This window comes from Balaenoptera borealis (genome assembly GCF_965194805.1).
Source record: "Balaenoptera borealis genome assembly, chromosome: 18".
NCBI classification, from domain to species: Eukaryota; Metazoa; Chordata; class Mammalia; order Artiodactyla; family Balaenopteridae; genus Balaenoptera; species Balaenoptera borealis.
In genome coordinates this window covers 22,892,063-22,920,037 of record NC_138877.1, presented here as the reverse complement: position 1 = coordinate 22,920,037, position 27,975 = coordinate 22,892,063, and the positions used below count along the sequence as shown (strand labels likewise).

Below are 27,975 nucleotides of genomic sequence, written 5' to 3'. Positions count from 1 at the left end.
CGTTAATGACACAGGTCAGCCAATCGCAGGCTGCTACGTCATTGGTCGGGGCCGGAAAAGCTTCCCTCATTTTCGGCGTATGGCGGGCTGCCTAGTGGGGAGGTTTGACTCGGTGTGGATACACTTGCGTGCGGGACCAGTGTCTGCCACCGCGTATGGCGAGGGATCTTATCGGGCCGGCACTGCCGCCGGGCTTCAAGGCCAGCGGGTCAGCGGAGGACGAGGAGCGGGACCCCAGCCCGGGTAAGCGGCGGCGTGTCCCCTGCCCGCCAGGCCCTCCCACCCCGTCTCTGGCCCGGCCCTGTTCTCGGAGTACTGGTCCCGAGGCCCGGGAGGGCGGAGGAGTGGCGAGTGGGCGCGGCCCCACCCGAGCTAACTTTCCTTCCCAAGCGTGGCCGTGGGGGCTGTAGAAACGAGCTTTGGCCTGGTAATCATTATCACCAAGAAGTATTCGCATTTAGTTCTCAATGGGCTGGACGCTGTGCTAAACGATCGATACACATTCAGTGATTTAATACTCCTGGCCACTGTATAAGGTAAAGATTATTATTTCGTGTTGCAAATGGGGACACTGAGGCCCAGGCTGTTGCACATACCACACAGTTAGTTAAGTGGTGGAGCCCGACTTAGAGCGAAGCCCGTACTCCGAACCTCTGTGCCTTCTTGCCTTCTAACGTGCAATGAATGCCCTTGGCTCTTGCAGAAGATGCTCTGCGCCCTAGCCCCCGACCTGCCTTCCTAGCCTCTCATCCTGTCCTGACACACACGACTCAGAGCTCAAACCAATCCGAGTTTCTGCGCAGTTCTTCGATTCTCTAGGCTCCTTCGGCCGTCGCCCTGCTCTTTTTGACATACCTGACAAACTCCCACCTCATCCTTCAAGCCCTAACTTCAGTGTCACCTCAGTGAAGGCTTTCCAAACTCTCCCAAGCATTGTCACGCCCTCCTCTTTACCCACGGGTTTTTTGCCTACTTAATTACATCACATATTTAATACACTGTTTTCGAATAACTTGCTGACATATCTGTCTCCACCATTGCACTATAGTCTTCTAGCCTTAACACGTAGCAGGCACCTCGTATTTGCCAAATAAATGCTTCTCAGACTCCTCCGTGATGAGTATCCATCTCCTTTCATGTTTGTACTAATTTGTAGCCTGGGACTGACTGAAGTTGGCAAAGAGCAAAGCTGGAAGAATAACTCTTCCATTTCTGAATCTAATTTGCATTCTTTGACTACGCAGAGGCCAAGTTTCCACCTAGAGGTTTCTTTCCAAGTCTTGTTTCTGCTATAGCTGTTAAAAAGTTAGGCATTTATTTTAGCAAGGAAGGTTCCATTCAACTAAGGTTGAAGAAAAGTGGGCTTAACCAAACTTTTTATTTAGCACACAGGTCTGAAATGGACCAATTTAATTTTATTTGAATACTCTGGAAAATTGAGTGCTGGGAAATGTCCCCTGAGATCATGTTAAAAACACGGGGGTGCAGATGTTTTCTCAAGACCAGTCTGCATACTCCAGACGCTGCTTTGTGTAAGCTGAGTGGAGCCTGGGCTCTTTTGACTCTGACTTTATTCTCCTCATCTGCGGCAACCTTCACACCACTCATCCCAGCCACATTTGCAGTCACACAATGGATCCTATTCCACCTCTGAAAACTTTTTTTTTTTTTTTTGGTCGTACTGTGCAGCTTATAGGATCTTAGTCCCCTGACCAGGGATTGAACCCGGGCTCTTGGCAGTGAGATCATGGAGTCCTAACCACTGGACTGCCAGGGAATTCCCCCATCTCTGAAAATTTAAATTCAGATCTTATTATCAGCCAGAACCCCTTATTCATCCATCATTCTTACTCAGTTACTCTCATTACAATTTTTTTATTTTTTATTTTTGTTTTTAGTCTCATTGAGCCATGTGATCTCTGCCTCAGTCCGTTTTGGCCTTAAATTTCCTTTAATTACTTCTGTCCCTGCTCAACTTAGCCTCCATGGTCCGTCCATTCGTGCCTTCTCTTGCCAGTGTTTTCAACTGCCTTATCCCATTCAGTATTCTGTTAAACCCATCTAACAAAAACTCAGCCCTGGATCAATCCAGTCGTTCACCCCTGGTGAGCCCACACCCAGGCTTCCAAGTGCTGCTAGAAGAAACCTCACCCCTCCACAGGCTAATGCTGCTAATAAAAACTATAGTCTCCTCCCTGACTGGGCCCGCAGTTCTACCCAGCCATCCTCAGACGTTTCCCCACGCAGGTCTCCTCCCCCATGATCAACCATGGCTTTTTAAAACCTTCTCTTTCTTCTTTACACTCTCTCCATCTACTTTGCAGAAAAAGTAGATGCCATCTTAAGAGAACTTCCTCACTTTTCTGGCACAGTACCTAAAAACTTTCCTGAACCTCTACCCAACTCTTTCATCTTCCCTTTGATTATAATGGAAGAGGGGAACTACCTCCTTCCAAGGCTAATCCTTCCATTTTTACTCGGAACCCCTTCCCTCTCTTGTCCTGGGGGCTCCTTGCCCTTAGCATTTAACCAGAACATTCAAATCGTTCCCATCTTCATGAAGACTACTCCACATCCCCCAGTAGCTACTCCTCTTTCTCTCTGACCAACTCTGGATCCTCCCCGTTTTCTCCTTAACCCACTGCATTCTGGCTTCTGTTCTTGCCAATCCACGGAGACCACTCTCACCAATTTCACTGTGGAAATAAATGAACACCACCCACCAATCATCTCGGCACCTTTTTGCTAAATTCAAGGCACCCTTTTCAGTCCTGACCTTGTTTGACCTCACAGCCACATTTCCCCCTGGTGATCCCTCCTCTCTTCTCTTGGTTCCAGCCACTCTGAACACATTTCTAGATGTGCCAGGCCCTTAGGCTTTCAGTTCTTTGCAGATGCTTTTGCCTCTGCCTGGACCACTCTTCCTCCAATCCACACTCCCTTTGCCCAGCTAACTCAATCTCATCTTTTAGCCTCAGCCCAACCATCACTTTTTTTAAAAATTTTATTTATTTATTTACTTTTGGCTGTGTTGGGTCCTCGTTGCTGAGCGGGGGGGCTACTCTTCATTGCGGTGTGCGGGCTTCTCATTGCAGTGGCTTCTCTTGTTGCAGAGCACGGGCTCTAGGTGCACGGGTTTCAGTAGTTGTGGCACGCGGGTTTAGTATTTGCGGCACACGGGCTCTAGACCGCAGGCTCAGTAGTTGTGGCGCACGGGCTTAGTTGCTCCGCGGCATGTGGGATCTTCCCGGACCAGGGCTCGAACCCGTGTCCCCTGCATTGGCAGGCAGATTCTTAACCACTGAGCCACTGATGTCACTACCTACTCCCATCAAAAGACAGTTGGATGCTCCTTATTGACATTTCCATGACAATCCTGTCACAGGATCAGCAAGCTTTTCCTGAACCAGATAGTAAATATTTTAGACTTTGCCAGTCAACAGGCAAAATCAAAATTATTATAAAAATATGTATATAACAAGAGAGAAAACAAATTTCCACAAATCTTTATTGTTGAAATTCAAAATATAATATAACAGTATAATTTTTTTGTAGTTTAAGTCTACTAATGAGAAGAATGGAATTGCTTTGGAGGGAATAATGTTTTGTTTAATTGGGGTTCAGAGTCAGTGTTTCCTATTATAATCGATTGCTGATCTATAATGAGATTGAATGTGCTTTATACTGAGTACTTCTTTTTGTATGCATAATTCTGTGTGATAGATATCACAAGAGAAACATAATGAAATATATGACATAATCTCTATTTTCATGGAAGTTGTAATCTACTTGTAAAATTACCATTGCAGTAGAAGAGCTACCTTAATGACGCGCATCACTGCTTTAGTAGGAAAGAGATGGAATAGTTCATTACAAATGCCTAAAACAATTTTTTGAGACATTTTATATAGTTTTGAAGAATGATACCTATAAAAAAAAGTGAAGCTAGGGGGCTTCCCTGGTGGTGCGGTGGTTGAGGGTCCGCCTGCCAATGCAGGGGACACGGGTTCAAGCCCTGGTCCGGGAAGATCCCACATGCCGCGGAGCAACTAAGCCTGTGCGCCACAACTACCGAGCCTGTGCTCTAGAGCCTGTGAGCCACAACTACTGAGGCCACGTGCCACAACTACTTAAGCCCACACGCCTAGAGCCCGTGCTCTGCAACAAGAGAAGCCACCGCAACGAGGAGTAGCCCCCGCTCGCCACAACTAGAGAAAAGCCCGCACGCAGCAACAAAGACCCAATGGAGCAAAAAAAAGAAAAAAGAAAAGAAAGGAGCTAAAAAGGAAAAAAAACTTCTGTCTTTAATACTTAGGAGCAAGAGGAAGATGGAAAGAGCCAAGAGCGAAATGTAATCCCCTAGTCTCTTTCATGTTAAACAATAACCGCCTAGAATTTTGAAGAAAGGGATATTTATGGAAGGTTGTGTGCTCCCTTGCTATATTCTAAAAGGTGCTTTCTCTAGGAATTAGTAGTACATACAAAGATAAACCAGAAATCAGTAAAGGCATTATTCATTACGGTCAGAAGTCAGATATAATCTCCACTTATAGTTGGGGAACATTTACATACGAAGACATTAACTGTTCTTCAGTCTTAAACAGCAGTTGGAGATATGAATTTTATCTTTTAATTCTTATTGTTTTCCTCTTTTTGCTCATTGATTGTTCTCTTCTAGGCATGCCGTATTACCAGTTTAGCTTTTTTTTAAATATATAAATTTATTTATTTTTGTCTGCATCGGGTCTTCGTCGCTGGGCATGGGCTTTCTCTTGTGCGGCGAGCGGGGGCTGCTCTTCATTGTGGTGCGCGGGCCTCTCATTGCTGTGGCCTCTCTTGTTGAGGAGCACAGGCTCCAGAGCACAGGCTCAGCAGTTGTGGCGCATGGGCTTAGTTGCTCCGCGGCATGCGGGATCTTCCCAGACCAGGGCTCGAACCCGTGTCGCCTGCATTGGCAGGCAGATTCTTAACCGCTGCACCACCAGGGAAGCCCCAGTTTAGCATTTATTTTCTATAATTCCTTCCTTTATTTAATGATACATGGGAGAATGTAGAAAAAATGCATCCAATTTTTTAAGATAAAAGTTTGGATATTTTAATTCAATTTGTTGTGTATTGAGCACTTGTTCTATGGTAATACAACAAGGAACAAATAGGAAAAAAATTTCAGAAATAGACCAGTGGTTCCAACACTGAGCCTGCCTTCTCCCCTGGGTTTTATATTAATATACCCAAGTACCACTGATCATACCACTGAAATTTCTAATGGGCATGTTAAACTGAAGATGTGAAAGCAAGCTCTTAGCTCTTCCCCCAAACATGCTTCTCTCCTAGTCTTCTCCATATTAGAGAATAGCATTACCATCCTCCTGGCTAGCTAATCAGGCCAGAAACCTACGACATCCTCAGTTCCTTTTTGGCTCTCACTTCTCACATCCAAACCATTAGCAAATCCTGCTTCTTCAAAGCAGTTGCAAATCAAACCATTTCATATCAGCTTTCTAACTCATCTCCCCTACTCTTGATTCCCTATTGTCCACAAGCTGAGTTTTTTGTTTTTGTTTTAATAAAAAAGCTAACTCAGATTATATCTCTCCAGACTTAAAACCTTGCAGTGACTGCCTGTTATAACTAAAATCCAAACTCAGTTACCACAGCCTATGCTCACATTTATGGAGTGCCTACTGTATGCAGATACAGTGTTATATGCTTTGCAGGTATAATATGTATTCTTCACAACAGCCCTATGAGATTGGAACTACTGTTAACCTCACTTTACAGATTAAGAGAGTAACACAGGAAGGTTAAATAATATCCAGATCACAGAGCTAGGAAGTGGCTGAGCTGGAATTCACAGCTGGAGTCTGGCCCAGAAGCATATAGTGTGGCCCCTTTGTACCATCCAACTTTGTCTTGTCACTTTGCTTACTTTGCTCTAGCCGCACAGGCCTTTTTGTCCCTCAAGCACATCAGGCTTGTTCTCTCCATAGGACTTTCGCACTAGTGATTCTTCCATCTAGAATGTTCTTCCCTCAGATTGTTGCATGACCACTGTCATCATTTAAGTCTCCCTACAAGTGTCTTCTCAGGAGAACCTTCCCTGATCTCTGTCTTTAAAATTACCCTCCCACGTATTCACAGTCACCTTTTTTTATTTGTTTCTTTTTTAAGTTGTTTCTCCAGAAGTACTTACTCAATAAATATTTGTTGAATGGATGGATGTTGACTTTGTTGAATGTTGTTTAATATAGTGGTTAAGAGGTTCATATCCTAGCTCCACTATTTAGTTGTGTAAAATTGGGCAAGTTACTGTCTCTCTGCCTCAGTTTCCTCATCTGTAAGATAGAAGTAATACTGCTTTCCTAATAAGGTTGTTGTCAGAATTAAATAGGGAAATGCATGTAAATCTCTTTTAAGTTTTTGTTGTTATTAATACTGAAGGAATAGCATACCTGGGAAGCTCTTTGGAAAATCATATTTCCAGGCCCTACTCCAGGCCAACTAAGTCAGAATCTCTGGGGCAAGGGCCCAGGAATCTCTTTTTTAAAAATATTTTGGCAAGTCTGATAAACACCCAGGCTTGGGAACTATGTCAGTAGAGTTTTAGCATCACTGCTGAGGATCGACATAGACAGTTGTGTCTATGTGACATCGTACAATGACATCATGCAATAATTTATAATTTTGCTAAGCCATGAAGTGAGAGCAATTCACTCTGGTGAGTGGGCACAGAACACCCTTACCTCTTCCTTGGCATCTGCATCCCAATGTGACCTCATTCTTTTCTCTGAATCTTTAGTAGTAGGCAGGAGAATTTAGAGTGCCTCTACTTTTGTTTCTGCTTGGAAAATCATCTTGAACAGAAAGCTAACTGAGAAGTTTGATAATTAACCAATAAAGATATTTTTAAGTGGTGATTCTTAGTCAGAAACCAGAATGGATAATTTTGATTTTTACTATGTTAGACTGTGGAATGGCAAATTTGTTGTTTGGTTATCTCCGTGATATAAATATTGTCTACCATATGCTGTCCGTAAGGAAAAAACAAAATCATGAAACCGTTTTGGCAGTTGCACCAACCAAAATTGCAACCAATGCAAAAATTGCAAGATGTCAGGGAAATTATGTGCTATTGCTATATTTATAAGTTTGGGTATTAAAGCTTTTGTGAATCTCATAGTTAACACTGTGTAAGACATGATTTCTGCCTTCCTGGAGTTGGAAAGACAAACCCACTGTACACAACAGGAGCAAATGAGATTAAAATCCATAATAAATGATAGCCAGCCCGTGCTGAGAATTTCAGAAAAGAAAGTGTGAAATGTCAACTAGGGAGTTCATTGAAACAGTTGTGGCTACTTATGACATACACAAGACATCTTCTTTAGTTGCAGGACCAGCTCTGCCCCCTAATTATAAAAGCAGTAGTTCAAAGTCATCAGACAGCGACGAGGACAGTAGTTCTTTGTCTGAAGAAGGAAATCAAGAATCTGAAGAAGATGACACTGGTCCAACTGCAAGGTGAGCCACTTATAACATTAAATGGTAAACCAAGCTTCAAATCTGGTGTACGCTGACTAGAACAGAGAGCTAGTAAGGGGATATCATAACCTGCATTTATACAGCACAGGAAGAAATTACTTCATTTGGCATTTCCTCATGAACTATACCTTTCAGAAAGAAATTTATTTTAGTAGTATATAGCTCTGGAGATATCTAGAATTTCAATAGAAGTCTCATATAAAGGATTTTTCCTTAAGGTATTATTCAAGTGATTAAATATTCTAAATGGACCATACATCTTCTTTTTCAAATTATGTACGCAGGGAACTCCCTGGTCGTCCAGTGCTTAGGACTCCGTGCTTCCAATGCAGGGGGCACAGGTTCGATCCCTGGTTGGGCAACTAGGATCCCACAAGCCGCACAACCCAAAAAAAAGAATATGCTTTAAAAAAAAAAATTATGTATGCAGTATGTGCTTTTTATTTAAGTAAATGAATGATTCCCTCTGACCTAGCTTTACTCACCACAGGTCGATGTAAATAAGAAATCGAATCTTTGTTTATTATTGGATAGCAAGGTCTTTTTTAAAGCATTTTAATGAGTAAGAGACAGAAGTAGCAACTTAAAGCTTTTACTTAAGTGAATTTAAAAACCAGTGCCATAAACTTTTTGCTCAAAAATATCTAGCAAGTAGAGTATTTGAAACTTCATTGAATGGACTCTTAAACAACACAGAAAATATAGAAAATTGATATATTACTGCTGTAAAGAAGTAACCAGTCTCTATTTTTAGACCATAAATGAATTTCAAGAAAAGATTAGTATAAGATCTGTGGTAGATTTTTTTTTCTTATTTGGCAAGATTAATTTATTGTTTCAGTGTTTGTACAACTAGTTGAAGTTAATGTTCTTTTAAAAATGGAAATTTCTCTATGAAGAAAATTTTGACATACATGCATAAAATTACACTACCGTGTTTTCAGAAAACAGAGGAGAAATCAGGATGACGATGATGATGATGATGAAGGTTTTTTTGGACCAGCCCTTCCTCCTGGATTTAAAAAGCAGGATGATTCTCCTCCAAGGTGGTAATGTATACTACTCCGGCCAGTCTTTTCTAGTGTCCGTTAATTCATTAAAGAGTTGTCTGAAATTGTTTTTTAACTTATGTGTTTATATAACATTTGGAATAAATTTGAAGTAAAAGTAACTGTAATTTTAAAATTCATATAAGGAAAATAATTATTTACACGTTTATGACACTTTTATAATTCATAAAAAACTTCCACATCTCTTATTTGATACTCACAAGAGTGTTCTGTGGCAGGCTGGGTGAAACATGACCCTTCTTCCCCATTTTTTTTTAAACAAGTAAGGTTGCACACATAGTCAGTGGTACACCTGGGACTGGAATCCCGGTGTCTGACTTCTAATTCAGATGTCTTCTTAATTATTTATTGAAAGAACAGACAAATCCCTATGTGCCAAGTTACACAGTTAACTTCACCGAACCTCAGATTTGTCATCTGTGGAATAAGATAGCAACACGTACCTTACAGAATTGTCGTGGTGATTGAGATTTCATATTTATATGCATATATATACATGTGTGATTCTTATATAGTGCCTGGCACAGAATAAACATATAGTAAATACTGATTCCTGTCTTCTCGGAATTATAAAATATTTAACTGCTGAATATGAAATTGCACACCATATTGTTTATAATTCATAGCACTGTATCCCAATATGCAGGAACAAGTAGAAAAGGCTGTTGTACATTTTATATTCAGAGGTTATAATCACACTTGTCAGCTTCTAATTTTCATGTAACTTTTGGGGAGTAACTGCCTCTGACTTCAACTCAAAAAACACTTTTTGTTGCGAATGTAGTCAGTTTCTGTAATGGCATCAGCAAGTAAAGGGATGCTTATTATTGAAGAAAAAAAAAGAAGAAATAAGAGGAATAGGCAGTCCACTGCCTATTTTTGTATGGCCCTGAGCTAAGAATGATCTTTAGGGGGTCATTAAAATACAAAGATGAATATGCAACAAAGACCAAATGTGGCCCTCAGAGCCTAAAATTTCCTGTCTGGGTTTTTATGGGAAATTTGCTGACTGCTGGGATATAACATTCCTTTCAAGAAAATAGATTATTAGATACATAGCGATTTCTTTCTATTTTGACAATAGTAAAATATATGTTTGAAATAAACAGGTGGAAGCATATATTGGAGGCAAAACCTCATACACATCCACAGCATGTGCCGTGGTTATGTTCCTTTACTATATTTTAAGATTTTATGTGTTAGTGGTTTTATCCTCACAAATTCCCTGAGGCCAGAGAATTGAGCTGTAATTGCATTTGTAGATCTGCTAAAAACTGTACTCAGAAAAAAACCCATACAGCACTTCCTTATACTTTATAAATGATAACTAATTTGATCTTTCTAACAATGCCACACTTCCGCATTTTTCATTTGCAAAATTGTTTTGGTTCATAGCAGTTTTATGAACCAAGACAAGAGGTTATTAAATGGCCAGGATCAGACCCCAGACCTTCTGACTCTAGTACTATTTTTGTCCTACTGGGAAACCTGTCTGTAAGACTCTAATTGAACATAGTGCAATCTGGAAATTTCAACTTTGGGCATCAGTGCCATCTTGGTTGGTAACACTTGCACAGGGACATCTCTGGAAAAAAACCAAAGAATGGAGAAACTTAACAGTATGAAAGAGAGTAGAAAGTATCGTTCCTCTTTTGTTTTTTCCATACATGAAGTAGGACTTTTTCTTTTTAAGGCCCAGAATTTAGGCAGTTTTCTCTTTTGAATGGATGTCTGTTCCCTCAGAATGTGGCAGTAGGGCAGCTAGAAAGAAAATGAACTTTGGCATCAGATAGACCAGGGTTCAAACTCCAGCTCTGCCACCTACTGGTTCATGTTGTGCTTGGGTGTTATTTTGCTCAGATAGAAAATGGAGTGACTTATACCAACCAGGGTTTTTTGAAGGAAACTGAAAAGTACACTGGTTGAAATGTAGTTAGTGTACTACCTTTTCCTTTCTATATAGGTCTTAAATGAACTATTTTCCTTCTTATATGCTTCCACATCATTATTGGACTGTTAGTTAGGATGGTGTTTAGGTTTTTATACTGCCTTGGCACACATAACCATAAATTACTAACATCTGTTGTATGCATTTGCTATATATGTCCTTAGAACTCAATTCATACTTAAGTAGTTCTGACTATAAATATAATGCCACTAAGGTATTTTTCAGTGGACGGTGAATATTAAAACTGAAAGCCAAGGCACAAAATAAAAAAGATCTTCACAGGCTTTAGTCCATAATAAGGACTTTTTTTTTTAAGTTATTATTTTTATTTAACATAGTTCTTTTAGGAAGTGGGTATACACCATTGCCACAAAGATTGAGAATTACTGGTTTAGCATCTAATCATTGGCTAACAAATAGAAAGTTAAAATACAAAAAATTAGATTTTTATTTTTATGATACTCAGTGAAAAAATACTAGATTATAGAGTAAAAATAATATGTTGAATAAGATTCTCATTTTTAACATTTGTTATTATCTGGCTTTTTATTATTTGTGTGAGCTTTTATTCTGAAAGCTGACTTTTTAAAGTCAGGGAGAATGATAAAGGTACATTTTATTTTTCAGGCCTATAATAGGTCCTGCATTACCACCTGGTTTTCTTAAATCTGCACAGAAAAGTGACAAAGGCAGAGATGATCCAAGACAAGTATCATCGTATTTCAACTCTGAGGTTTGGAACTTTTTCTATTAAAGAATAAGATGTAAGAAACTCAAGACTTTACGTAGGAATAACTACAATCATTTGACTCAATCATATTCAAACTAATTTAGGATTGTAGCTAGGTAGATGAAATCAAAAGCTGTCACAGACCTGAGATTCTGTTAGAAAAATAACAAGGCAAATTACATGTGACAGGGTGTTACCTATTCATGCTTCTCATCATTGAAGGGAAGCTTTAAAGTACTAGAAACTAGAACATGATGAAAAGTTTAAAGAATCACTGTGATTTGATCCAGAAGAGAACAAGCTAAGAAAAATTTTAATAGTGAAATAATTATTATAAAATACTGAAATTAACTTTCTCCTACCCAGCTCTCATACCATTGTATAACAAGGGCACTAGTGGATACATGATGTTTTGAAAAGAAAGAACAAGTAATTTTGGAGTCAAGGAGGAAGCCTATATTCTTACAGAGGGCCAGTCCTTAACAATAGCTGAGATTTGCAGAATACTTTTAATTTGTAATGCATTTTCCCCATATATGCATTTTCAGCTTCTCCAAAGCCTTATGAAATAATCATGATCTGTATCTTAGATGCTAAAAGCCAGAGAAATTGGGTAACTTAACACCAAATCACACAATTTCTACTTATCAAAAGTCAAAGCTCAAACCCAGTTCTTAGGATTTTATATCACCTGTTCAGTCTGCTAATCTGCAGTGCCTTCCTGTATATGAATTCATATACTCCTGTGCACCTCCACTGAGAATTCAGCAATTCCACTGAGCTTGTTACTAAAGGAAATATATAATGCATAATGCAGTGGTTAAGCTCATGAACTCCAGAGTCATTTACTCATTCTTTCAGCAAATGTTTATAAAACACCTACAGTGTGTCAGGCCCTTAGTCAGAGAAATCAGTTTGACAACAAATTCTGTTGTTCCCACCTTCAAAAACATCCAGAATCCAGCCACTTCTGCTGCTACCCTGATCCCAGTCAACATCATATTTCACCTGTTTCATTGGTCTTCATGACTTAGCCTTTGTTCCTCCACTACCTCTTCTCAACACAGCAGCTAGAGTGGCCCAGATAAAACAAAGTCAGATCATGTCATTCACGCTCAAAACCATCAATTTGCTCCTCCTCTGTCTGCATAAAAGCCAAAGTCCTTACAGGGCCCTCTGTAATCTGGCCTCCATTAGCTCCCTGATTTTCTCTCTAATTTTGATCTGACCACACTGGGCTCCTTGCTCCTTAAATATGCCAGACAGGCTCCTACTTCTGAGCCTTGATACTCGCTATCCAAGTCTCTCCAAAATGGTTTTCCCCTAGATACTTATGTTGGCTTGCTTACCACCAGCTAGAGTGCTTTTAGCTGCTAATAACAAAAAATCCAACTCACAATGAAATGTAGTCTTAACCTTGTTAGTTAACAAATTGGTTGTTTATATAATTTCCTGGATGGTCTGTAATCTGTATTCCCCAAATAAGAAAAATGTGTTTCATACCTAAGAAGAGGTCTAGAGGAAGGGTCATTCCAGGCTTGGCAAATTCAACAGACTAATGAGACCATCCAGGACCCAGTTTTTTATGTCTTCTCTGTCATTTACAGTATGTTAATTCCTCTTAGGCTGACCAAGTGCTGAGATTAACATGCAGATGGCAGTGTCCAGACATAGGGTCCCTATCCTGTGCCCCCTTTTTAGAGAGAGGAAAACCTTTCCAGGTTTCCTGTAGACCTCTCCTCACATTTCTTTGGCCAAAATTGAATCATATGCCATGCTCAAGCCAATCAGTTGGCCAAGAGGAATGAAACCAAAGTGATTGGCTTAGAATTATCAGCGTTTTTGCCCAGGAATTAGAGAAGGTCCCAGTTTCCTGAGAAGCACGTGGTTCCAAAGAAAATGAACAAAACACAGGGTTCTCTTAGCAATAGAGTAGTTATTGGTTGGAGCTGTTACAATCCCTATCTGAAAGACAAACCACGGCCTAGAAAGATTAAATAATATGCTTGACAATCTTGAGAAAGAAAAACGGAGCTGGAGGAATCAGGCTCCCAGACTTCAGACTATACTACAAAGCTACAGTAATCAAGACAATATGGTACTGGCACAAAAACAGAACTATAGATGAATGGAACAGGAGAGAAAGCCCAGAGATAAACCCATGCACATATGGTCACCTTATTTCTGATAAAGGAGGCAAGGATATACAGTGGAGAAAAGACACCCTCTTCAGTAAGTGCTGTTGGGAAAACTGGACAGCTACATGTAAAAGAATGAAATTTGAACACTCCCTAACACCATACACAAAAACGAACTCAAAATGGGTTAAAGACCTAAATGTAAGGCCAGACAGTATAAAATTCTTAGAGGAAAATATACGCAGAACACTCTATGATATAAATCACAGCAAGATCCTTTTTGACCCACCTCTTAGAAAAATGGAAATGAACACAAAAATAAACAAATGGGACCTAATGAAACTTCAAAGCTTTTGCACAGCAAAGGAAACCATAAACAAGACAAAAAGACAACCCTCAGAATGGGAGAAAATATTTGCGAATGAAGCAACTGACAAAGGTTAATCTCCAAAATTTACAAGCAGCTCATGCAGCTCAGTATCAAAAAAACAAACAACCCAATCCAAAACTGGGCAGAAGACCTAAATAGACATTTCTCCAAAGAAGATATACAGATTGGCAACAAACACATGAAAGAATGTTCAACATCACTAATCATTAGAGAAATGCAAATCAAAACTACAATGAGGGATCACCTCACACCAGTCAGAATGGCCATCATCAAAAAATCTACAAACAATAAATGCTGGAGAGGGTGTGGAGAAAAGGGAACCTTGCACTGCTGGTGGGAATGTAAATTGATACAGCCACTATGGAGAATAGTATGGAGGTTCCTTAAAAAACTAAAAATAGAACTACCATATGACCCAGCAATCCAACTACTGGGCATATACCCTGAGAAAACCATAATTCAGAAAGAGTCATGTACCATAGTGTTCATTGCAGCTCTATTTACAATAGCCAGGACATGGAAGCAACCTAAGTGTCCATCGACAGATGAATGGATAAAGAAGATGTGGCACATATATACAATGGAATATTACTCAGCCATAAAAAGTCACGAAATTGAGTTATTTGTAGTGAGGTGGATGGACCTAGAGTCTGTCATACAGAGTGAAGTAAGTCAGAAAGAGAAAAACAAATACCGTATGCTAACACATATATATGGAATCTTAAAAAAAAAAAAAAAGGTTCTGAAGAACCTAGGGGCAGGACAGGAATAAAGACACAGATGTAGAGAATGGACTTGAGGACACAGGGACGGGGAAGGGTAAGCTGGGACGAAGTGAGAGAGTGGCATGGACATATATACACTACCAAATGTAAAACAGATGGTGGGAAGCAGCTGCATAGCACAGGGAGATCAGCTTGGTGCTTTGTGACCACCTAGAGGGGTGGGATAGGGAGGGTGGGAGGGAGACGCAAGAGGGAGGAGATATGGGGATATGTGTATATGTATAGCTGATTCACTTTGTTATAAAGCAGAAACTAACACACCATTGTAAAGCAATTATACTCCAATAAAGATGTTAAAAAAAAAAAATAATACTACGCTTGAGGTCACAGGGCTGATACAGTGGCAAATTGAGGCCTTGAAACTAGGTCTAACTCTGCAGTCCAAACTATAAACCAGTAGGGTACGTAATTTCTATTATATTTCTGGATAAAATATTATAACTCACCTTTTTAAAAAAATTTAAATAACTCATCCAGGACACCAAAATGATTTAATACCTAGATTGGATTTAGGTTTGTGATTCTGGGTTCTCTTTTTATTTTAGTGTATTGGGCCTGATTTTGTTTGTTCCTCCATCCACGCATTTAGTTTCTGTCTCCCAATATCTTAAGTGATTTTTATTTCTAAAACTTTCAGGCATCTACCTTTGTAAAACCATCTCTTGTTGGATGGGAGTGTAACTATCATTAGCTTATCCCATCATCCTAAACTTCAACACTATATTGATATCATGTCTCTTACAGTATTAAAAGTTTATTATGTCTTCTATATCTGCTCGTTTTATGTCACCACGTATTATATTTGTAGGGAGCTCTAAATATGTTTAAGACAATGTCTTTGCTATCAAAGAGCTTACTGTTGTAGAAGTAAGCTATAAACATTTAAAGTTAGATCATTAGCAGTTGAAATAAAGAAAATAGAGGGGCTGCTGTAGTATAAGTAGAAAAAATACTGGCCCTGATCTTAGAATATTGGAGTCTTAGATTCTAGTTTTATAACCTCAGACAAGTTGTTTAACCTTTCAAAGTAGGTTTCCTCAAAAAGAAAACAGGAATAATAATGCCATTTCCCAGTCTTCAAATGAAGCAAAGTCCATAGTTATTGAGAGAGGGAGAGTGTATGAGTGTGTGTGTGGCTTAGAATAAGCCGCAAGACAATATGTGATTATCTAGTTATTTGTACTAAGAGCAATTGTTATAAGGGTTCAGAGAAGAAACCACAGAAAGTTAACCATTAAGTGGTTAGCAGGGAAAATGTAAAGAACACAAATTAACTTGTCTAATCCTGGTAGTTTGAAAAAATAAGAGGAGGAAGCTTCCTCTCACAGCTGGAGGACAAACATCTTATTGTTGTTCATCTTGTTGTTTATCTTTCTCTCCTTGTTGAGGACAAGGACTGTTTTATTTATTTTTTAATACAGCAGGTTCTTATTAGTTATTTAGTTAATACATATTAGTGTATATATGTCAATCCCAATCTCCCAGTTCATCCCACCCCCACCACCCCCATGCCACTTTCCCCCCTTGGTGTCCATACGTTTGTTCTCTGCATCTGTGTCTCTATTTCTGCCCTGCAAACCGGTTCATCTGTACCATTTTTCTAGGTTCCACATATATGCGTCAATATATAATATTTGTTTTTCTCTTTCTGACTGACTTCACTCTGTATGACAGTCTTTAGATCCATCCACGTCTCTACAAATGACCCAATTTCATTCCTTTTTATGGCTGAGTAATATTCCATTTTATATATGTACCACAACTTCTTTATCCATTCTTCTGTCGATGGCCACTTAGGTTGCTTCCATGACCTGGCTATTGTAAATAGTGCTACAATGAACATTGGGGTGCATGTGTCTTTTTGAATTATGGTTTTCTCTGGGTATATGCCCAGTAGTGGGATTGCTGGGTCATATGGTAGTTCTATTTTTAGTTTTTTAAGGAACCTCCATACTGTTCTCCATAGTGGCTGTATCAATTTACATTCCCACCAGCAGTGCAAGAAGGTTCCCTTTTCTCCACACCCTCTCCAGCATTTGTTGTTTGCAGATTTTCTGATGATGCCCATTCTGACTGGTGTGAGGTGATCCCTCATTGTAGTTTTGATTTGCATTTCTCTAATAATTAGTGATGTTGAGCAGCTTTTCATGTGCTTCTTGGCCATCTGTATGTCTTCTTTGGAGAAAGAAGGGGCTATTTAGGTCTTCTCCCCATTTTTGGATTGAGTTGTTTGTTTTTATAATATGAGCTGCATGAGCTGTTTATATATTTTGGAGATTAATCCTTTGTCTGTTGATTCATTTGCAAATATTTTCTCCCATTCTGAGGGTTGTCTTTTTGTCTTGTTTGTAGTTTCCTTTGCTGTGCAAAAGCTTTGAAGTTTCATTAGGTCCCATTTGTTTATTTTTGTTTTTATTTCCATTACTCTAGAAGGTGGATCAAAAAAGATCTTGCTGTGATTTATGTCAAAGAGTGTTCTTCCTATGTTTTCCTCTATGAGTTTTATAGTGTCCGGTCTTACATTTAGGTCTCTAATCCATTTTGAGTTTATTTTTGTGTATGGTGTTAGGGAGTGTTCTAATTTCGTTCTTTTACATGTAGCTGTCCAGTTTTCCCAGCACCACTTATTGAAGAGACTGTCTTTTCTCCATTGTATATCCTTGCCTCCTTTGTCATAGATTAGTTGACGATAGGTGTGTGGGTTTATCTCTGGGCTTTCTCTCCTGTTCCATTGATCTATATTTCTGTTTTTGTGCCAGTACCATATTGTCTTGATTACTGTAGCTTTGTAGTATAGTCTGAAGTCAGGGAGTCTGATTCCTCCAGCTCCGTTTTTTTCCCTCAAGACTGCTTTGACTATTTGGGGTCTTTTGTGTCTGACAAGGACTGTTTTAAACCCAAGTGCATATAGCATCTAACACAGTCTTACATGAAAACCCTTTAATAAAATGACTTACTAATGGGACTTCCCTGGTGGCTCAGTGGTTAAGAATCCGCCTGCCAATGCAGGGGACATGGGTTCGAGCCCTGGTCCAGGAAGATCCCACATGTCACAGAGCAACTAAGCCCATACGCCACAACTACTGCGCCTGCATTCTAGAACCCATGTGCACCGCAACTACTGAGCCCATGTGCTGCAACTACTGAAGCCCACACGCCTAGAGCCCATGCTCCGCAACAGGAGAAGCCACCTCAATGAGAAGCCTGCACACCGCAACAAAGAGTAGCCCCCACTAGCTACAACTAGAGAAAGCCCACACACAGCATTGAAGACCCAACGCAACCAAAAAAAAATTAAAATATAGTCACTGTTCTTTAAAAAAATTAATTAACTTAAAAAAATGATTTACTAAGAACTACTTGAATTCAGTTATTGCAATAATATTGTGTCTTTGGGGTAATGAGAGAAATACTTTGGGAACCAAATTAACTCGTTCAGACCAGTATTTTGTAAGGCTTTGCACAGCATTTCTGTTTCAGTGGACTGTACGAAATCATGAAGGCTGATACAGCTTCCGAGAATGTCTTATTTGTGTGCATCTTATTCCAAAGAGCTCTTTCTGTACCAGGAAAGAAAATGGTTTCAACTTGTGTCATCTCTGACGAATCATTAATAATTCTCTGGAATATTACAGAGAAATTGTGAGGCCACATCTTTGTCCATCAGGAAGAGGACTGAGATAAGTTAATGAGCTCTGCCGTGGACATAGGGAAGAGGTGGGACAGTCCACAGCCCCTGGGTTTGTCATTTTTGTATCGTGCGCTTGAGGAAGGCACAGGAAAGGTGCTCAGTAATTAGCCAGCAATACAGTGTTTGCTTTTTGTTCCGTTTCTAGGTTATCAGTCACAGTTAAATTTTAAGTAATTTAGGATCATCTTCTTATTTCAGAAGGAAACAGGTAGCAGTGAAGAGGAGGACATTATTGGGCCGATGCCTGCCAAAGGACCAGTTAACTCTAGTGTAACGACAGAGTTTGAAAAAAGGGCCCAGAGAATGAAAGAAAAACTGACTAAAGGAGATGATGTAAGTTTTCAATACATAGTACACTTTTCTCTGAGAAATTGACCAAATATATTAAAAATCTCAATTTTAAAAACGGACATTAAAAAAATGTATATGTACATATGTAAGTGTATAAAAATTTAGGCTCTAGGTAATTCAGAAGCTATAAAAGGAAAAGAGTAGAAATTTTGCCTACTTAAAAATTTCTATATGGCAAAAGATAACATTAAGTCAAAGGAACAATAAATTAGATAGAAGTATTCATAACATATATGACCAAAAAAAAAAAAAGTCTATTAAATCCTTTCTCTTAAAGTCTGTTAATTAACTTTCAAGCCTCAGTTGGGAAGCATAGTCACTCATACAGTATTCTGCACACATACACACATACATGTGCACACACGCACACATATACACATTTTCCAAGGCTACTTTTTTTTTTTTTTACTTTTCATTTCTCTTAAGGATTCATCTAAACCAATTACAAGAGAGTCTTGGATGACTGAGCTTCCTCCGGAGCTGAAAGACTTTGGTCTTGGGCCCAGAACTTTCAAGAGAAGAGCTGCTGACAAACCTGGAGATCGATCAGTCTGGACAGATATGCCAGCTGACAGGGAAAGGAAAGCTAAGGTAAGAGGGTTTGTTCCTGTATTTTTGTCCATGTTGACTCTATTTTGAAAAAATAGGAGGCAGAATTATTTGAGTACTGTTTTTTAAATTATGATTCCAAAGGGAAAAGATTTCCCCTGAAGGAGAGTTAAAAGGAAGTGACGCCAGTTGCTTCCTGTGTATTTACTTACTATTTCCCAATAAATTGTCTCATCTAAATCTCGAGAACCTGGAGACATAGGTTTACTGACCTCATTTTATGAAGGGAGACACTATCCTCTATGAGGTCACCTTTTCTGGAATTAAATGCTGGTAAGTCATGAACAGTAATTCCCTTCTAGACCTTTCTGACTCCAAATCCCCTGGTCTTTATACATCATACTATCTCCATGAAAATTTCTTTTAAAATGTCTTGAACAAGCCAAGGCACAGATTAACCTAGCAAGTTAAGTGATACATAGGGACTGTCTCTCAAAATAACAGTAGCTCAAGTGCACTAAACTTCATATTACTGTCAAGATAGGCAAAAAGCCCTTTCATTAATACATTGAATAATTTATTTAAAAAATACCCACAAAAGTATGCATAAAATATTATTGTTAGATTTTCTTTTCTTGGATCTCTCCATTTATTATGAAATATTCCATTGTAAGTTAGGGGTCCAAGCAGTATCCTCAGCACTAACTCCTTAAATTCACTCCATCCCAAAGTTTCAGTTTCCTTGAGATGTCCCATTCCAATCTTAAATGCTTGACTGATTGGCACCTTATGATTATAGCTTTATCAGTTCTGACTTAAATTCACACCCCTAACTCTGTTTATGTTGTTCATCAGTACCTAGAATTATGAGGATTTCCATCTTCATTCTATAACTGTAAATTGAATATCTCCTCTGCCAGGTATTCTGTTTGGTAACAGGTAATAGAAAAAGCTCCTTATGGCGCTTTCATTTTAGTGGAGAATTGGTTGTGAAATAGTGTCATTCTTAAAATGTGGATGATATGTGGCCATCTCCACATTTTAGCAGAATATGTGGCAAAATCATAAGTTCTCCTTTGCCCGGAGTATTCAAGGAAATCTGAGAGTTGTAACAGAAAGGTGAGGTAAACCAACACACCTGAGGGCAGAAGAGACAACGGAAGATACAGTATAGAAGCGAGCCACACGCCGTGAATGACTAGTGTTGGAACGCCTGTCTGCTCTTTCTTAACTGGTCTTTTATAAAAATAACATACTGACATTTTTTATAATTTAGCCTTTAAGATTGTCTCCAAAAAGACATTTAATCCCCTTGCTTACATGGACTTTTTATTTGTGCTTTTTTCAGTCCTTGTGTTCCTCATTGTATGTGAGTAGATGTCTAGCCTACAGCCAGATATGCAGGGAGTCTTCCTCAAAGAAAAATACCACAGAAAAACAGAACAAACAGAAACTAGCCAGTATAATTTGAACTCAAGTGATTTTAGGCCCTGTGACTGAATTCTTTAGATCTGGTCATTCTTTTCAGGGGTGAAAGTGTTTTGTTCTGTGTTTACAACAGACTCCCAAAGGGATGACTAATACCCCTTAAATTTTATGTGACACTGTATTACAGCATATAATACCACAGACTTATATTTGTGGTACAAATTATATAGTGTCACAGAGCTGTCCTGTATAAAGGTCATGGCTAATTTTTGAGTTTTGTAACAGATCTTAGTCAAGTTTCCTTTTTTATCTCTCTCCAAATTACCTTTTTGTAGATTTTCTCCACCACTTCATCTTACTTTTTTATATTTGATTCCCCAGCATTCATCTCTCATACCACTAATGTTCGCACATTCACTTAACCAGCATGCCCAAATGAAGAAAGATTGCTTTTTAGAAAGAAATGGCAGTGTTACGCATAAATTAATTGAATAAGATCTGTTATGTTCTCATCTCCCAGTCTTGACTAGATTTACTAACTCTTAACTGGTCAGGTTTTCACCTCCGTCTTATCAGAACATCATTTTTTCTCTTAATATTTACAAGTAAAAGAATCTTTCTGGGGAAATTTTTATGGAAAAATAAGAAATGAGCTACTCCTATGTTTTTTAACATACTTTATTAAGTACAATGTTGTTTTAGTCCATCATTAAGATAAAAATGCCATGGGGACCTCGTTGGCTTTCTTAAGCAAACAGCAACAGTATAAAAACATGCTTTGAGGAAAGTGGTTTTCAGCTGATTTTATATGGGCCTTCTTCTTTCCTGGTTGGGACTATATTCTCCAGAATACTTTTTTTTTCCTTCATTTTATTTGTATTTCATTTGTGTGTGTGTGTGTGTGTGTGTGTGTGTGTGTGTGTGTGTGTGTGTGCTATGGTAAATGGTATTTCTTTTTAAATTTCAAATTCCAGTTGTTCATTGCTGGTAAATTTTGTATGTTGACCTAGCATCCTGCAGCTTTGCTACACTTATGCTTACTAATGCCAAGAGTTTTTTAATAGATTCTTTGGCATTTTCTACATTGCCAGTCATGTCCTCTGTGAATAAAGATAGTTTTAGTTTTATTTTTTCTGTACCCCATTTATTTCTTTTTATTTTTTTTCCCTCAAGAGTGCTTTTCCTAGCTTTGAAAACAGATAATATAAGATCTCTTTTTAAGCCTTATTTTCTCTTCTACATTTCATTATTGTTTGTCAGTCTCATCTCTGCGTTTGATAAAATCCAGTTAGTTGATTGGTTAGAGGTTTTTTGGGGTTTTTTCTTGTTTTCAGGCAAATGTTAGAGTAGAACACTAACAGATACCTTATCAAGTATATTAACATTTCTAGTGGGAAGAGATTCAACAGGCCTGGCTTCATTTAGTCTCCTATTACTCAATCTGAGTTAAAATAATAGTATTTCCTTTTTATTTTCTCTTAATTATATGGTTTAGTAATGTGTTTTCTGTGTTCGTTCCTCAGGAGACACCAGAAGCAAGAAAGTCATTCAGTAAGAAGGATGAAGAACATATATTGACAGGAATGGAAAAGAGATTGGCCGAGCAGGTATCCGCATACAATGTAAGTCAGGGGGTAAAATATATGGCCTTTCATTTTTTCCCATCTTTTAATGCTCTTCTCATTTTTTCTCTCTTTCTTGTTTCTCTTTCTTAGTCTTCCTTTTCATCTCAGTCTTTTTCTATACATCTGTTCTGAAAAATACTCTTGTGTGTATGTGTATGTGTATGTGTGTGTGTGTGTGTGTGTGTGTGTGTGTGTGTGTGTGTGTGTAGTCCTTTAGTGTAGGCTTTTTTAATGCATCTCGTAACATTTTCAGTTCACTTTTTACTTAAGTCATATATCAGAAATTCAATTCCTAGAGATGGGTAGCACATGATTATAAAGTAAGAGCCCTACTAACTCCTAGAGAGCCCAATTCATACGTTTTAAATTGTAAGCTGATTTGGAATGTTTGATGTAATGATTTAAATATGGGAGAAAAACATAAATCTATATAAATATAAAAATTTAAAATATGGTTCAATTTAAATTTATAAACTAGTCAGTATTCATTGGGCATATTATTATTTTGTAATAGTCTCTTACTCATAAAAAAAAACAAAAACAAAACACTAGTGTTCCAGCTCAAAGAATAAATGTAAACCATTGAACCCTTTGGTCCCTGAAAGGTATTCAGGAAAATTACCTTCTGTTCCTAGCGTATTAGTTCATAAAAATTTCCATAAGCATTAAAAATATAGTTAGCATGATTTATTGGGCGTATGTAGACCAGTACCACAAACAGTGAAGCATACATGAAACATAGTTGGAAACTGACCAGAAACCCAACCCAAATGGAACGTCTTTGAAAACTGACCAGCTCAAAGTCAAGTCTCAACAAAACTGAAAGAATCACTATCATTCAGGCACCACAAAGAATTTAAGTTAAACTTCAGAATAACTTAAAAGCCCTACACAACTGGAAATTAGAAAATTCAAAATTTAAACTTTACATCAAAGAAGACATGATAATGGAAGTTAGAAAATACCTAAACCTGAATGATAAAAAAATATTCAGTACAACATATCAAAATGTGTGAGATGTAATATAAAGTGGTACTTAGAAGCAAAATTTATAGCTGTAATGAGTTATGTTAGAAAGGAAGAATAGCTGAAAATTAACGAGCTGGGCCTTTTTCCAAACACGCATTTCCTATAAAACTAAACAAACACCTACCCTATGACCCTGCAACTCCACCCCTGGGTGTTTATGTAAGACAGATGAAAACATGTTTTCGCAGACTCGAGCATGTTCACTCATAATAGCTTCAAAAAGACTTATACAGGAATGTTCATAGAAGCTTTATTCATAACAGCTAAATACTTCAAGCAACCCAGCTGTCCATCAATAAGAGAAAGAAAAAGCCAAACTGTGTTCATGATAAAATACTACTCAGCAATAAAAAGGAACAAATTACAAATAAATGCAACAACGTGGATTAATCTCAAAGTCATTATGCTGAGCGAAAGGAGTCTTACTCAAGACTTCCTATCCAAGTACTACTGTATGATTCCATTTACATGAAGCTCTACAATAAACAAAATGAATCTATGATGGGAAAAAAATCAGAATAGTTGTTGTTGGAGTGGGATTGTGGAGATGGACTAGGAAGGGGCATACAGAGCTTTCTGAGGTGATCGAAATATGTTCCAGAAATTGCTAGGATTTTGAATTTTAAAACTCAGTGAATGTAGTATTAAGATTTGTACATTTCATTGTATGTAAATTTACTTTAAAAGAAAAAATTGTAAACAAATATTGAACTCTAGTTAGTGAAATCATGCTGAAATACTAGGGATACATGTAACAGTGTCTGCAATTTATTTTAAAACACATCCAAAAAATTAGGGTTCTAATCTTATGCTGAAATTTTGGTTACTTATGAGATATAGTTTTCAAAATATTAATATAGTCTTAAGACTAAACCATCTTATAACTCTTAGTATTGATAAATTGAACACTCTTTAAAATATTACCATGAAGGCAAAATAAAAACCAAACAACTAGAATCTTAGCATGAATTTTCAAAAACTGCTGAAAAACTAACCCATTCAAAATAAATTGCCCTGGCTTTTTGTAAATTAATATAAAACCTACACACTTTTGTTAAATGATTAAATTTGGTAAATCAGCAAACCAGTCATTTAGCAAATTGATCTCTACATGAATTGGCTTTTGGTGTGATTTCTAGTTACTTACTTAAACCTTATAATGATCTATTAACAAAAAATTATTATTAATGATCTCTCAACTGTCAACTCTCTCTCAAATTTGATTTTTTTTCACATTGGTCTTTTTTTTTTTTTGCATTCAGAACGGCTAGACATTTAATAACTTCTCAGCTGAGGACCGTTTTCCATCTTTTTTCCAAAGGGCACAAGCTGGCAGCATTGCCACCCTACTGGATACTGAGGGACAGGGTAAAGAGAGTGAGGAAGGGCTATAGTGCCCTGACTCTCCAGCCCCCGTGAACAGGGCTTATTTTCTCATTCTCACTTTCCAAATCTGTATAATGGGAATAATAACATTTAATTTATAGAGATGTTGTGAGGATTACAATATAGCATGTGCTCAGTGAATTGAATACTTAACATTTATTGACTGATTTTTTTTTTTTTTTTTTTGGCTGCATTGGGTCTTTGTTGCTGTGCGCAGGCTTTCTCTAGCTGCAGCGAGCGGGGGCTACTCTTCAAAGCGGTGCGCAGGCTTCTCACTGCGGTGGCTTCTCTTGTTGCGGAGCATGGGCTCTAGGCGCATGGGCTCAGTAGCTGTGGCTCGTGGGCTCTGGAGCGCAGGCTCAATAGTTGTGGCTCACGTGCTTAGTTGCTCCGTGGCATGTGGGATCTTCCCGGACCAGGGCTTGAACCCATGTCCCCTGCATTGGCAGGAGGATTCTTAACCACTGCACCACCAGGGAAGTCCTTTGACTGATTCTTACGAACCCCGCCACACTACTAAATCCTTTGTATTCATTAGATTACTTAACTCCTACCTCATCCAAATATTTAGACATTATTACTATTATGATTTATTATCTTACAGCTGAGAAATTGAGGCTTAAAAAACTTGCCTAAGGTCACCAGTGTTGAAAATGTCAGCACCGTCATTGCTAACCAGATTTTTCCAAATGCAGAACTTTAGTTCTTAACTGTTTCTCTATGCCATGTGTATTGATAGGTTATTTTTTCTCAGCAACATTTGATTTTTTTTCACCTCCAGGTTTCATTAAAAATAAAGAATTCAAAAGCACTTAACTTGCAAATCAATTTGTTTCCTAAAGACTTTACCAAGATTTATGAAATGACCAATTTATGAAATGAGAGGGATTGAGAACATGGAAATAGTGCTAATTCAAATAAATATTTACTAATACAGCATCCAGATAGAGCTCAATTTATAGGAAATAGCAACCACATAACTTAACTGATAAAGTCAGATCTCATTGTCAAATCAGACAGATGATTGAGACCGACTTTCTGTGAGAAAGTCTGACTTCATTTCTCTGTTCAAATAGATGTGATTATGATCATTCCTATGACACTTCTGAATTGTAACGTAGGTCGTAGGTACCATGAGTTTGTCTTCTGATAAAATAAGATGCTGCCACCTTCATCGTTTCTTACCAGTTATTTTGCTCTTACTGAGCTCTCCTCATGTCTTTGCTCTCAAATATATTCTCTGACAGGAGGCAGGGCCTGGAAGAGATGTGATTGTTAAGCAAAAATTGTCTTTTCTTTCATTGCCCCATTCTGCAGTATATCTGCTTTCAGAACATTCCAACAAGAGCCAAACTACCCATTCCGAAAGGACATTTCGCTCTTCAGAGAAATATGTTTGAGACACAAAAGGACACAAAGCCTCCTGGGTTTACAGTTCCTTGATTAGAAGAAGTTTCATTCATACAGTATTTCAGGTTTTTATTTGATGCTCTGGAGACTTCCTGTCCAAGACAATATTCTGTAATAAGATTCTGAAAGGCCTCTCCTTTGTTAAATGGGAAAGGGCTGTAATGAAAGGGGAGACATCCTCACGAGATGCATTACCAGGCAAGTCAGCTTTAAGTGAGGCTAAGAAGTTGAGAATCATGGGTAGGTAACGTTGAAATTCTCCATGCCTCCATACCCTGTGGAATCCACTCCGTGTGGCCCCCAAGGATACATATATTGCAGTTTGATGGCTGCTGGTCTGTACTACCTGCATCTACTCCTGCATCCCACTCCCTGCTTCTCCAATCCAGGGCTGTTCTGTCTTTTAGTTTAACCAATACCGAAAGGTCTGTAAAGAATCTCTAATTTATGCAACCAGTTGACTTTGCTCAGACCTCATCCTACTAGATATACTTGAAAATGTGAAACCAATTGATTGTAAATAGCTATACTTCAATTTAAGAAAAAGGAAAAGAAAAAGAAAATGTGAGCACCTACCCCAGCTAAAAAGAAAGAAAATGAAGGAGATAAAGCTGAAAGGACAAAAATTCTCTTGGCACACAGACTATGCCAGCTTTTCCTGCACCGGCCTTGGATTTTGTCATCTCTGTGCCGTGGTTTTTCTGCTTTGCACTTGCTTTAGCTTCAGCCTGGCAGTGCCCGTCTCTTCAGTTCCACCCTTTCAGGGTTCACGGACCAGCCCATCCATGAAGCTTTAACCGGGCTCCCAAGTGAGAAAGTAATTGCTCTTCTTTCTCACCTGTGTTCTTGGTTCAGACTCTAATGTTGACTAATCACACAATGATTTTCATGATGGTTATTTAAACATTAGTTTACTCTCCATCTTGCTCTTTTTTTATTGTGTGGCATATAGTTGGTAGATACCTTCATTTTGGTCTAATTGAATTTGCCTCTGATAACACATTTTCTTCAGAGATGCTGTCTTAGATTTGGAAAAACCTACTGGGTTTGTAAATAGCCCTCCTTAATGTTTACCATTACTACTTCATTCTTTTGTTTCATGATTATATTCTGTCAATGATCTATATAAGATTTTTCTTTCTACTGTCTTGCTCTCCCCAGGAATCAAAAAGGTCAGAATCTCTTATGGACATTCATCAGAAAAAACTAAAGAGTAAGGCTGCTGAAGATAAAAATAAGCCCCAAGAAAGAATACCATTTAACCGTGATATGGATCTCAAAGTTCATCGGTTTGATGAAGCTCAGAAAAAAGCCCTGATAAAGAAATCTAGGGAACTAAACACCAGGTTTTCACATGGCAAAGGCAATATGTTTTTATAAGTAAGTATATTTCAGTGAGGTATATTTTTGTACTGATAAATTTGAACTTTTCTAAATACTCATATATAACTGTGTGTAAAAATTTATTTCCTTTTATAATAAAGTAGATTATAAACCTGCAGATCTTTATTTTCTAAGTAAACTGTGAGGTTTGAAAATTCAGCCTTGTGGGATAAAAAATGTTGTATACTGGGAAAGTAGACTTGTCCTCATAATAACCTAACAGGGCATTACTATTCAAAATGCTAAAATAAAAGCTTTTCATTTGTGAGACATGGCAAAGGGAAGTGTGGTTTGAAGCTTGGGTAAATATGCATGCTTTATTAAAGAATGAGGTTTGCTAGCAGTCTTTTTATGTTAAACAAGATCACAAAAGATGTTCATTGCTTTTGAAATGTTCTCTGTAAGTTAAGGTTCAAAACCATTACATCACTCATACATAGCCCGAACTGACAAGGGTTCGTAATGGTGATTACATAAAAGCTAAGGTTGCTTCTTAAAATCTTTGTGATTTTTAATTGT

The 27,975-nt window shown here is 38.2% G+C and overlaps 1 protein-coding gene and 1 long non-coding RNA gene across 2 annotated transcripts; both read left to right on the top strand.

The window, feature by feature from the left end:
* The first annotated feature begins 39 nt into the window (after positions 1–39).
* GPALPP1 (GPALPP motifs containing 1) lies at positions 40–27,574 on the top strand. The gene is made up of 8 exons (XM_082365624.1): positions 40–243; positions 7,389–7,521; positions 8,487–8,588; positions 11,188–11,293; positions 18,494–18,628; positions 19,073–19,237; positions 22,147–22,245; positions 27,235–27,574. Exons 1-8 carry the CDS (start codon positions 156–158, stop codon positions 27,451–27,453), a joined length of 1,047 nt encoding a protein of 348 aa, XP_082221750.1. The 5' UTR covers positions 40–155; the 3' UTR covers positions 27,454–27,574.
* Positions 22,274–22,794, top strand: LOC309615758. The gene is made up of 2 exons (XR_014237055.1): positions 22,274–22,423; positions 22,458–22,794. It is a non-coding gene; the product is annotated as an uncharacterized lncRNA (long non-coding RNA).
* Positions 27,575–27,975: the final 401 nt, after the last annotated feature.

Coding starts and splice junctions, on each gene's coding strand:
- GPALPP1 (XM_082365624.1), top strand. CDS start 156: ATGGCGAGGGATCTTATCGGGCCGGCACTGCCGCCGGGCTTCAAGGCC. Junction 7,522..8,486: donor GACACTGGTCCAACTGCAAG/GTGAGCCACTTA, acceptor CCGTGTTTTCAG/AAAACAGAGGAGAAATCAGG. Junction 18,629..19,072: donor AACTGACTAAAGGAGATGAT/GTAAGTTTTCAA, acceptor ATTTCTCTTAAG/GATTCATCTAAACCAATTAC.